The sequence below is a fragment of the Seriola aureovittata genome, chromosome 23 (assembly GCF_021018895.1).
Source record: "Seriola aureovittata isolate HTS-2021-v1 ecotype China chromosome 23, ASM2101889v1, whole genome shotgun sequence".
NCBI lineage: Eukaryota > Metazoa > Chordata > Actinopteri > Carangiformes > Carangidae > Seriola > Seriola aureovittata.
In genome coordinates this window covers 3,743,700-3,757,473 of record NC_079386.1, presented here as the reverse complement: position 1 = coordinate 3,757,473, position 13,774 = coordinate 3,743,700, and the positions used below count along the sequence as shown (strand labels likewise).

The 13,774-nt window shown below is 39.5% G+C and overlaps 1 protein-coding gene across 7 annotated transcripts in view; it reads left to right on the top strand.

The window, feature by feature from the left end:
* nrxn2b (neurexin 2b) overlaps positions 1–13,774 on the top strand; it is a 721,062-nt gene that overhangs the window by 383,535 nt on the left and 323,753 nt on the right. For all 7 annotated transcript variants that reach the window (XM_056368788.1, XM_056368786.1, XM_056368783.1 and 4 more), the window contains 2 exons: positions 500–881; positions 2,074–2,264. In XM_056368788.1, coding sequence (XP_056224763.1) covers positions 500–881; positions 2,074–2,264 — 573 coding nt within the window. The remainder of the gene's footprint in view (positions 1–499; positions 882–2,073; positions 2,265–13,774) is intronic.

Sequence of the window (13,774 nt, the reverse complement as noted above, 5' to 3'; positions counted from 1 at the left end):
TCACAGCAGGTTAAAAAAACAGACTGAACCTTTGTGAACCTATGCAATAAAACCATATGCTGCACGCACACTGTTAAGCCAAGCAATGTAAGCATAGTAAAGAGATGCCAGAACCATATAATATGTATTTATTGCTAAATTAGTGTAGCAGACACCATAAATTACAGTTTAATGTACTATAGCATTGCATTAAAGGTTAAATGCATTATGAATGCATTATAATATTATCATGGCTTTCCATTATTAAAATTTGAGTTTGACATACTGTTTCCATTGAAATTATAAAACTGTAGAAGTTTATTAGTAATATTATATCATATTTATTCTTCTTTAAAACATATGGAATTTATCTGCTGAGAATGGTTATAATCCTGTCACAATGTTATAATGTGACATAATCCTAAATGTTTTCCCAGGATGCCTTACTGTGCTGCAATTAATGTATTACCACTTGTTTTCTAAGTTAATGCTCTTTTTTCTGTACCCTCCAACGTTTCAGGCCAGATGACTGGTGCCCACACGCGTCTCGAGTTCCACAACATAGAGACAGGCATCATGACCGAGCGCCGCTTCATATCCGTGGTGCCCTCAAACTTCATTGGCCACCTCCAGGGCTTGACCTTCAATGGGCTGCCATATCTAGACCAGTGTAAAAATGGGGACATCTCCTACTGCGAGCTGAACGCCCGCTTCGGCATGCGCCACATCATCGCCGATCCGGTGACGTTTCGAATGAAAGGCAGCTACTTAGCATTAGCCACGTTACAAGCTTATGCCTCCATGCACCTCTTCTTTCAGTTCAAAACCACCACGCCCGACGGCCTGATGCTCTTCAATTCTGGGGACGGCAGCGACTTCATCGTTGTGGAACTGGTGAAGGGGTGAGTTCCATGTAATTTCAGTTAACTGATTGACAGGAAAGGTTGTTTAGTCGCATTGCTGAGAGGGGTGACTGTTTTGTTGTGTCATCACAAAGTCACGAAAGTACTGACAGCTCAGTTTCTGAATACGGACTGTGTTCTTTCTATCTGTGGATTGCACACTTTGATACTTTCACAATATTAATCGAACCTAGACCTGCTTTATAATCAAAAAAGACATGGACATCTACCTTTATACAATACGGGACCTTTAAAAACTCATTTGGAAGCTCTACATACCACAGGTTGTTATTGGCTGAGAAACAGAAAGCGGATAATCATGTCTACTTTTTCTTGAAAACTTTATGTAACAATCTAATAACTGATAATGTATTAATGCAAAATTGTGAGCTCAATGCATTTCTCTGACCGTCAAAGTATTTGTCGAATTTTCTATAAAGGCTTGAAAAAGCTTGCACAAACCTGAAAAAACCTACTTGTGAATATATCACCCTAAATACTGTTCATAATTAGAGTATCAAAAAGAGGCTTTCGTTTGTGTATCTGTCTTCCTCTTGTGCTTCTATATTCAGCACTGTTACAACACAAAAGCCTGAGCTGCCTCTGCCACACAAAGACAAGAGGCTACATAAAGGAATTGGAATCGGGGTAGGAAAAAAAAAGACACATACCTTGAATGAAACAGCCACAATAGCCTTAACCCAAAACACAAGAGAGCCATATTTGTGTGAAGGAGGGAACTGTGCCACCTCGGCTGCCTGTGGGCAAACGGGCTTGTAGACAAAAAAGCAGGTTTCTATATTTACATGTCAAATCAGTGAGTAAATCCCAGGCTTCATGTGCAGCCACATGAACTGCTAATATTATGTTCCTAAGAAATATATTCTTAGGCAGAGAAGAGGATAGAGACATTAGAAACAAAGTAGGGGAGCAGAATGTTATCCAATCTTCACTCACTTCATCACGGCAATTGGAGGTTGAGTGCTTTTGACTGTGACCTGTCATCAGTGAGTCACTGAAAGAAAACATTATGATGTGATACCGAATCAGTACTAACATAATTGTCCCCATTTGCTCTGACTGACACGCAATTATTTTGATTTTCTTCCTTTCAAGAACAGCCACTGGATTATGTTGTAATAATACACAAGACACTCTCACACACTCCTTACACCAAAATCTTTCTTCACAGTTACGTCCACTACGTCTTTGATCTGGGCAACGGGCCGTCGCTGATGAAGGGCAACTCAGACAAGCCGCTCAATGACAACCAGTGGCACAACGTGGTGGTGTCCCGGGATGCCAACAACGTACATACGCTCAAGATCGACTCACGCACCGTTACTCAGCACTCCAATGGAGCCCGCAACCTGGACCTCAAAGGTAAGAGCAGGTTGCCAAGCACTCTTCCACACAAAATCACCACTGAGAGGAAATAACCATTCCAGTGTCATCTTTCTGTCTGTCCCTTAAATGTTATTGGACAGGGGCCATGAACACATGCCAGCTCAAATTCCATTTAGATTAGATCCATTACATCCAATGGTTTCTCAGTCACTGAAGAAGTGGAATGTTTCTTAAAAAAGATCTTAAAACCTTTTATTCTTAGATAATTGACCAAAAGACAATCGTCATAATAAAACATAATAATACTCTTTGCTATTCTGTTATTACACAATCATACCTTGGTGCATATGTCAGATATTGCGTCAGAAATAACAAGGTTTACAGGAATTTGTATCCAACATTGTTTTGATAAACACAAACCTAAATGATGCTGCCAAGTGTAAATGTGCTTGCCAAACAATAGTGGACAGAGGGTCAAATAAGATTTAACAAAAGCCTGGCAGCATCTGTGCCAGCCTATCCTCTTCACCTTGAAAGATGACCCCCCCCCCCCCCCCCCCCCCCCTTTCAGCAGATGTTGGCTTTACTGGAGCAGAGTAAAGTCCTTTAGCCAATTGCTATCCCAACATGACCTAAATCCAGCATTGTGGACCAAGGTGAAGACAGCTGATCACCTCATCCTTCAGTTTCCTCCTTTGTTCTTTTTTTATATTATTTTGCTCTCACTCGCTTGTTTCTACCGAGCTGCCTGTCTGACTGGCAAAAAAAAAAAAATCACATTGGCACACTTCACTTTTACCCACGGTACAATGACTGTCTTTTGATGGAGACACCTTTACCTCTTTGACTTTAAAATACCTCGCCCTCGTAAATCATCTTGAAATAATAGCCATGGTTACAAGGCACTTAAGTGTGAATAGATCTCTGGTCCTGGGCCACTGGGGCTGGAAGCTCAGGTAATTGTAGGCTTTAGACCTCAGAAGTCGGGTTGTCTCGTGTGTTATTTTGATGCTTGGAGTGGCTGCCTGTGAAGCGAAAAGAGTGACAGCATGGAAATAAAGGTAGGGAGTCAAAGAGAAAAAGATACAGCAAGACACCAGGAAGCTGGTGGTGAGGCTGAGGTTACTGAAGTCACGAAGGGCCCCCCAGGGGGCCCACTGACGGTGAGGAGTCATAAGATCAAAAGGTGCCCCAGACTTTTTTTTTTTTTTTTCGGTGGAAGACAATGATTTATTTCCGGACTTAAACTTTTTTTTTTTTTTTGTTACAGTGTTGTCCTTTGGGATATGCTTGGTGCAATTAGCAGGGATATTCGTAAGAGGGTAGTATGTAGAGGAATGGCACTGTGCCAGTGTCCTCACGCTGGGTTACAGACACAAATTACTGAACACAGAACACCCTTCCATAAGCTGGAGATGCGGGGAATGAATAGTGTAAAATTAGCCACAGTGTTTTTAGCAGCGAGACATGTAATTAGCAGCCTGGTCTCATAAAACTTTGTGGTGAAATTCAAATAAAGTGAATCATGCACACAGCCAATTATGCTATTGTCACATATGCTGAGGAGTAGGAATGTAATTGTCACTTTGTTTGTGTCACTTTACTTGGTACTCATTTTACACGACTGCTGTGTCAATAGAGTAATCAGCAATTACTAGATATAATGAATGCTTGCTTTCATTTTAATTTTTTTATTTTTTTTGCAGTATATCGAGCTGCAGCATAATGTGTTGTCATTATGCATGGCATGTGATTGATAGATAAAACTAGTCTCCTGTGCATCTGTGCACTCTTTGTAGTATATCTACTCTGCTGATCTCCTACAGTAAAGTGAAGTAACTGATGTCTGTAATTAGAAAGGTTTTTCTCTTTGATTGATTGCTTCTGTCTAGGCTGTGGCACAGACTGCTGTCAATCAACTCGGAGATAAGACACGAGAATCATTAAGAGGCTGTCAGTGAGGGTTTTAAGGAAGCGTGCTGATGTTCTGAAGGTGCTGGACCATGCCATCCCACATCAACCCCATCTTTAAACTCTCCCACCAGATTGCAATCATGTTGGACTGTGTCCTTTGCAGTAAGGCAGCAATGCGTCTTAACTAACCCCCAAGCAGAAGGGATACACACCCTCAGCTGTCATATATAGTTTAGAAAATGTAAACATAATCTGTCTTCGCTTAATTGGGGAAAAACTGCATTCTCCAGGCAACACAACTTTTGTTAATGCTCTCTCACTCAGCCTGAATGATTAATAGACAATTGCACCTCTTCCTTATAAAACACCACCAACCAAGCGTGCACCGACAACATCCCTCAGTTGCCCACCCCAGAGTCACGCAGCGACAATGGCTCCATTTGCATATTCAAAATTACAGACACCCCATTGAAAGATTTGTCTCACAAATGAAACAGACGGCAGCCGTTCTAAGTGCCCAATCAACACAGTATACATGGCTGGGAAGTAACCCCCCCCCCCACCCATCTGTGTTATTAATCTGTGAGCCGCTGTGTTTGAAACTTATTTATTTTCAGGGGTCTTTTTCTTTATCTGAACACCCCTTGCCTGCAGGGGATTGAGGTTGAGGCGGCTCGGTGCTACTGGGAAGAATAATAGTTGTAAATCTGATTTCATAGGACTTTAGTGGGGGGAAGATGTCTCTATGCTCAATTCCCTCGTCTAATTGGGCATTCAGGCCTTGCTCTGTAGTTGTGCCCTGACAGTTCCCTTGCCAAAATATCATACACAGCTCAAACACTGTAGTGTCATAAACACCAGAGCAAAGTACCAGAGCTAAACATGTGTGTAGGTTGAGGAGGACTCTTGACAAATACAACACACACACGCACACATAGATATATGCTACCAAGCATGATTGGCAGCCCCCCCCCCTTATTTTTACATAAACACAGGACTCACACATGGACTATGCTGTGCACGTTTTTTTTTTCTTTTTAAACAGTCACATACAAGGCTTTGCAAATCAAACACAGAAGAAATAGCAACAATAAGCCATTTCTCACAATTTCTTTGCTCTGTTTTAACACCATTTCTCCTGCATTTCAAAGAAAAAAAAACCCAATTCTCCGAGCTTTATCTGTGTAATTGCCCAGAGAAAATGGGGAAAATGGGTTTTGTGCTCTCTGTCTTCCTTCTCTTTGTTTTTGGACAGGCAAAAAATCTTCAAGGCATCCCTCTTTTGTCAGCTAAAGTGTGGTGAGGGAGCGACACACACAGTCCCCAAGGATAGCACTGAGTGAATGGAGTTTTGTATAGTGAATGCGAGTCTCCGAGGAAGACATGTTGAACATACACCATACAGGGAATACAGCTCTGTCATTCCCGTTGACAACCTGCAGAACACAGTGATAGCAGTTATTACCATATTCATTCCCTGTAATAGCCTCGTTGATTCTACAGTGCAACATAGTTTAAAAGGATCCTTATCAAAGAAGCCAGAGCAGCTTTACAATATGATGGTAGAACATGATAATACAGAAGAATCTTTTAGCAATACCACTGAAGGCGAAAAATACAATTAATCACGATAAGAGGAACATGATATCACTTTTCAGTACCAAACGTTGAACGCAGGTGTTTTGCTCATTTGATATGGAAAGTATTGCACACAATATGACCAGCAGCTCGCACTCCAGCCTAATGCCTAACATATACTAGAAGACTTTGAAAAGACTGACACCCTCTCACAACTAAATATGTGTCATTTTTCACTCAATTTCCCCCTTCCTATCTTCCACGCTGAAAATAATTTAATCTGTGGGCCACTTCAGAGTTTTAATTATCACACTATAAGATTTTGTAAAGACTGGGGAACTTGCAGAGTTACTGTTTCTAAGACTATGACTAGATTCCTTTGAGGTTATTTACCATCATGCTCTGAGTGGACATTTATAGGACAAAAAAAAAAAAAAAAAATTTCTAGACGTTTTTGCTCTTTGAAATTCCACATCATTATTATTATTATATAAAGTTTGTACCTCAACACTGTAATTGTCATGATTTGGCCCTAAGAAGACCATGTTTTGACTTTGTATTTATTTTTCCTAGTGTCCAATTACCATTGCCTCTCATATGTATTTAATGCCAGATTTACACCAAACAACTCACTCTCATGCATTGTGAGGTTGACAGTGTTCACATCATTAAGCGTAACTATTTGCATGAACCAGGACTAAAAACTCACGGTAATATGAAACATTGTATCAGAACAGCAAGACGAAAATAATTAAAAAATTATTTAAGACAGCTTGGACAATCACCTTACACCAAATGATTGAGATGATGGGGAAACTCATGATTTTCTTGCAACATTTAAAATGGATGGCCGAGTGGTTAGGGTGCATACCATATGGGTGTAATGAGCCCTGAGCAGCAGGTCCCCAGTGTGACTCTCGGCCAGTTGGACCCTTTACGGCATCTCTCTCTCTCGTACTTCCTGTCTGTCTCCACTTTCCTGTCAAATAAAGGCATAAGACTGGCCAAAAAATTATGAGAGAAAAAACAAGAAAGAAAAGTTGATTGGTGTAGGTCCATATACATTTCACTAGTGTAAGAATGATCAAATTGGGACTGCTTGTTCAGGTCAATTTGTTTTTACTTTCTACTATCAGAGCAAAATCTTTTGATTTCATCACAGACGATATCAGACAAAATGAGCCTTACGACTGCCTAGGATGTGAATATTTAGCTCCAGTAAAAATGTTGTTAATTATTCCAGAATATATTCAAAAGCGAAGCAGGAATTTCTTTCATCAAACACATCCCCTCAGCCTCTTCAGGAAAGTATTAATGAGCCTGTTGTTATGATGGCTGCTTCGCCTGTTTTTAAATGTTTTTTCACATGGATCTGATGGGCCATTGGTTACATTCTTTCACATTAATGGTGTGAAATGCTTTGGCTCTTAGGTGCCGTATAATACAAATATTTATTAATTTATTTTTTCAGTGAAATGTTTTAAACTTGCTAGGTGTGACTTGCAGCATTTTAACATTAGTAATTACCGTGTTCGTTTGGAGGCTTCATTATAATTACCAAAGACAAACAAGACCATCACACAGACGACATGCAGCCTCCTCTGGGGAAGATAGCAGGGACAATTAGCAGCATCCTCTTTGTGGCAGGAAGCAATAAGGTTTATATCATGTGTCTTCTTTTTGGGAACACTCACACCAGTAATACCACTTGGTGTAGGCAGAGGCTAATTATTTCCATTTGTTTATGCTAATTATGCCAAGGTATCACAGTTAATTCAGCAATGATATATTGATCATTAATCCATTAGTGCGACAAGGACACTTACGTTTAATTAGTGAATGTTCTCTGACTAAAGCCAAAGAGAATATTGGTGCTTTGCTATATGCTATAACCAGTATAGTGCTGAATGCAACGAGGCTGTGAAGGTGGACTGGTGAGTAGATAAGTTTTTGTGTTCAGCGTGATCCCCGACAACTTCTGTAGTCTCATTTAGACACTTATTAGCAACCGGCCTTTTTTAAGACGCGTAAAAGTTTTGAAAAATCATGACTGGGCTATTCACTGATGTATTATAAGTCATAGAATACAACCTGAAAATGTCCTTAGCTTGTGTTAATCACAGACCTTATTTCAGACATCAAACCACAAACCCATTCAAAAAACCCACTGAGTTCTAGACAAAGGAAGTGGAAGATCGAAAATGCTAACTAATTTCTGTGTTTTAGGACTGTCTCTAGTCCTGCAACACTATGGATGACACTGTCACAAAACAACACTACCCTTACAAATTTGAATCTCAGTTCAGCAATTTCAAAATTTTAGTAAGAATTATTTGTGTTGGAAATCAGTGATTTGTCTGTGCTAGACCTCAACAGTTAAATGCAAATCCTTCAAACCGGAGCAATAAATCATCAAAGTAAGTCAAGCAGATAGAACCAATAGCATCATGTTTTAACGACTCTCTGGTGCTATAGTTATGCTCTGTTTCTGCCCCTTATACAGCTGAAGTTGAAGTAAACAGTGTTGGTCATGTGGAAAAGGGAGTAAACACAAACACCCATTGCCCTCAAGGGAACAACCTGCTTTACTGTGCAAATAACACGACAATGTCAAAGATATTAATGCCATTATTAAATATAGTGATGGGAAATGAGGAATAACGACTACAGCAGAATATCTAATGAAGCGTTTTTCAGGTTGAGGAGATGCAGGGAGGAGGAATTACTTGGCATACCATATTCAGACAGTGCCTGTCCCTTTCTTTTGAAGACGCTTGCTAATGAGGCAGACTTGTGTTGAATTGTAAAGAGATGACATTGAATATGTTCCATTTTTCAACAAAAGCAGAACAAATTGAAACACAATATGGAGGAGAGGTTTGGCAAGATAGAGAGAGGAGGAGAGAAAGACAAACAGGTACACACATTTTAATGAGCTCTGCTCATGCCAGCGGTAAAATTGAGATTAGCTGTTTGATCACCCCAAAGCTTTTCTTTCTTCTGCTTTCCGGTTAATATCAGTGTCTGAAAAACCAAGCTAAGCTAGTTGCTAATCCTGCCACAATACTCCAACCTCTTCATACCTCATAGTAGACCAGGTACAACACTAATTGTAACCATTGTCTCCCCCCACCCACCCCACCCCTATCCCCGCGAAGACTGAACACACCTCAAGTGATAAAGCTGTAGTTTTCACAAAGTACAGTACAAGCTGTCCCAGAGGAAACACATGTAGTCGAATGCTTCCTGGAGTTTTTCAGTTACAAAAACATGAAAGGCTGGAAGATGACCAGTGTTTATTGGTATACTAAAAGAGTTTCTAGCAGCACGTTAATTATCACAATGGAGCAGGAATTTGCTGTTAGAAATCCCTTTACTTTGGCCATATCCCTTAAAATGTTTAAAAGCATTGTCAGAATTTGTACATGTTAGACGTTTTTGCAAAAGGAGCAAATTTTGGGTGATTATCATAACACTTAATGTAAGTTTTACAAATAAAAAAGGTGTAGTTATTGCATCAAATACTAATATGACAAATAATAATCATAGACGTTGGAAGTACGAGTGTGTTGTGTGACAGCCCCCCATAAAAAAAAACAAACATATATATATATATATATATATATATATATATAATATATATATATATATATATATATGTGTATATGTATGTATGTATGTATATGTTTAAATAAAGAATCAGACTTAATGTCTGTCATTCATATTTTCTTACAACAAAAAGAATATATGCTTTCATAGCCTAGTAATGTCATTGTCAGAAATGGTTAACCTCTCTCCTCATGTAGATGTCATATATTTCATGTTCGAACTTTTGATGTGCATGTATGCACGCGTTTAACCTGATTTGCCACCAAGTGGGATCAAATTCGGTGAGTGGACAGTTGAAGACAATATCACAAGGGCAGAGATTGGATTTCTTTTCCAAACCTCCCTTTGAGCCGGCTAAACGCCTAAGAGAGACGGCAGCTGACAAGCTGACACCTGTGCCTCCCAGATCTTTGCCAGTAGGCTGACAGCTGCAGAGGCAGCAGGAGGTGGGAAGATCTTTACTTTAAAAATCTTTACTCAAGTAAAGGTATCCTACAATTAGTCTTGTAACAAATGACTTAAGTAAATGTAGAGACGATTCTGTTAATGTATTGTACAAGTGAATCAAATTAGTCTCAGTACACAGCAAAGAGAGAATAATAATCATTTTATTTGTTTGGTACATATAAAATGTACAGAATATACATTATTTGGTTAAAAAAGCAGAGTACTATAGTTTGTTGAGGCAGAACAAAGTGGCACTAAGCGGAAACCTCTTAGTTAAGCCACATGTATGCAAATATTTTAGTGATTGCAGAGTTAGACTTGTATATACTCGTGTGCGACCTGTCTATTACAAGAGTCTACAGTCTGTAAATAACTTGAGTGGAGTAGCTGCAGGTTAAGTGCCTTGGTCAAAGGCAATTCAACAGAGTACTATGTACATATAGAACCAGACTCACGTAGAAAATGCTTCATTTCTGTGCTTTATTTCTGTGACAGAAAAAAGGGTTTACATAGTTGCCATACCCACAGTCCCCACCTTTGCTAGTGTCCAAATTAGGCAACCATAGAATTGAAAACACACTGACGACTGGCTCTCAAAAATCCATCCATACATCCATACATCCTTTGCTTTGAGCCCTTTCTGGATATCTCATCACCTAACCCTGTCAGCCTGTCAGTAAGGGTAAGCCAAGGCATCCTGTGATGGAAACTCATTTAGCCAACCTGTAGGCTATCTACAATATCATTCTTTAGCTGACTGACATGACCAAAGGTCAGGGCTGAAATGTAAATCAACTGGAAGTCAAGATGGCAATAAACTCGGCAACACATTGGGTCAGCTGCTGATATTACTACTATCACTAATAAACAAGATCTCAAAAAACTGTTTTAATTTTGGGAGCAACTTTCTCCCCAACCCTGATGTTAACACACTGGATACCCTGTATTCTTTAGATGATTTAGGCGCAGATTCACATAGGATCTTTGGGCAGATACCTTCTCCACCCAGTCGATGCTTTCCAAACTAATCCCACACCTGAATTTTTGCTTTTGGGACCACACACGCTGCGGTCCTTCTTCCCTGGTGTTTCCCATCTTCTAATCCAGTGTTTTCTAGTCCCATGTGCTTGTCAACCCTGAAAGGCCTGTTTTGTTAACAGCTTCCTCTGCCTTATTTTAGAGGTGGTCTATATTATTTATAATCATAATGTTAATGACATCATGCTACATAGATCATTTTCACCTGCTTACCCCTCTGTAAAGGGAGATTTTTCTCCTGATACACTGAGCAGCAGTATAGGAATTCAGTGTCTTGCATAGTAGTATAGGTTGTATTTGGTAAAAATGATGTTGAATACAATGGACATGATTTCAACCTCTTTAGAACCTTGGAACTGCTGCTGCACAAGCTATATTCAATCTTGACAATGCATATATGGTTTCCACTGCCTTCTTTCATCTGCTCATCATTTGGCCTTGAAGGTACCATTGTACACTGTGCATGTTCATGCCCTGTCCTCTTGGGTACACTGTAATTTTTCCATTCATTCAAAGTGAAGGTTTGGAACCTAAAAAATGATCTTGTCATCCTCTGACAATATACATACGTACAGTACATTGTTTGATCCTGTGGGTTTTCCTGTTGTTCCATTACATTGTGTGGAGATTAAATGTCATAATAATCGATAATGCAAGGGTCCTCTCCATTCCTCCTTCATTTTACAAGAAGAAAACATTTATATGCTTTCCTTTTCCTCTCATTGTGACCCTCTTCCATGACGCCATGTCAGTGAAATATCCTTTAGAATTAGCATCTCTGGGGCAACAGGAACAAGAGGATGGTGAAAATCTATGAAGTGACAAGACAGAGATGCGATCATACTGAAGAAATTCATTGTCCAGCAGTGAATATTGAAATCCTGTTTATTTCTACGTCAGCCGCCATGGAAAAAGCACAGAAAAGAATTTGAATCTCAAGGTCTAAATACTGCAGCTGCTCTTTCTTGACCTCATAATCTTCAGAGGAGTAGACAGTGTTGGCTTTAAGGGCTTCAGGTCTTAAAATGCTTCAAGGTCTTAATAAGCAGACATCCAACTTGGAGAGGAATCTGCAGTGTTTACGCCGAGCAGAAACTATCCCGGCTGAATGCATCTTTAATGGCCACTAGGTTTCTGGCTCTCTGAAACCTCTGTGTTGAATTCCATGAAAAAACCTACAATGTCACTCTCTTAAATGCAAAGACAGTCCATTTCCTCTACAAGATACAGCATGCTTCCAACAGCTTATTTCACTTCCACTATGTCTTTTATGATAAAGATATGAAGGCTTAAAGAGAGGTATGCTGAGGTCATGTCTACTTCATTGATCTCGGCGACCATCACATTCCCCCATAGAGCACTTTCCTGAATGTGGCTTTTCTAGACTTCATTTACTCCCCAAGATGAAGTGTTTTTATTCCCGTGATCTATGCACAAACACAGAGAAGCAGACAAAGAAAAACAAGTTACCTTTTTCTACTTTAATATTCTGAATTAAATGATTCCCCAGGTGGCTAATATGTGGCTCCTTGTACTTTTACAAAGATCTATCTTGATACAAGTGTCACTATCTTGAAACTAATCAGACAGATCAGTAGTGTCAAGACTTATTCTCATAAAGAAAAATATTTAAATGGATTATTTTTGGATTCATGCAGGAAGATACAAGTTTTCCTTCATTCCCTTGAGACTAGTTAGCTCAAAGCGTAGTGAGCAGAAAAAGTGTGGAAGTTGGGTTTCGGTCGAAATGCGATGTTGTTGGGAAGAGAAAACTGAGAAATATCAGTTTCTGCCTGTACCTGTTTACAGGAAGTATTACAACTCATGTACTTTATTCATTTTCATCTTTAACACTGTTTCAGTTTGCACCTGGCAGAGGGCTGTGAATGACAGAGAGGGAGGACGCAAAGTAATCAAGGTCTGCCAAAGCTGCACCTGAATCTATTTGCATAATAATAACTAAACAAATCACATGCAGCATAACTGGATTAGCGCCTCACGTCAGATAGTATAAATGTCTCAAGCAGTTTTCAGCCTCTTTCATGGCATCTCTAAGCTTTAGGAGGGGTGAAGGCAGTGCAAGCAGTTTGGGAGCCATATTGAGTTCATCCACACTGTTCCATTAATTTGTCATAATCTAAATCATAATCAGCACATTTTGTGATGGTGCTATAATCAGCTTTCTTATCTTCCTCCATATTAATTATTTTCAATCAGCAGCATCGTTTCTTAACTAATCGATCAACAATGAATCACCATTGTCATAGATATAAAAGTAGACATCTAATTATTTAACCTACATCATTATCAGATGAACACGTGTCAAAAAACACAAGTCTCTTAATTATACTCACTTTTGTCGTCAGCTGAAGGTTTTTTATAAGTGATTACGGCAGCATCAAATGTCATGTCAAGTCCTAGATATAAATCACCCTAATTATATAGAGGCTTCAGAAAGTATTCACACCCCTTCACTTTTTGCACACTCAAACCATCAGTTTACTCAATAACCCATAATAACATAGTGAGAACATGTTTTTAGACATTTTTGCAAATGTATTAAAAATCAAAGACTGAAATATCTCATTGACAAAAGCATTCAGTTTATAATTCAGTACCCATTTCGCAGCAATTAGAGCTGCACTTACATCTACACTTGGATTTGAGAAGTTTATCCCAATGTTTTTAGCAGATCCTCTCAAGCCCTGTCAGATTTGATGGGAGGTATCTGTGAATTGCCCTCTTCATGTCTCCCCACAGATGGTCTATGGGGTTTAAGTCTGGGCTGGCCCTTACTGGGCCACTGAAGATCAGTCAGAAACTTGTCTCAAAGCACTCCCGCTTTATCTTGGATTGATGCTACAGGTCATTGTTGTGCTGAAAGATGATCCATTGCCCCAGTCTCAGGTCAGGTGCTCTCTTGAGCAGGTTTTCTTCAAGGACCTCTCTGTATTTGGCTG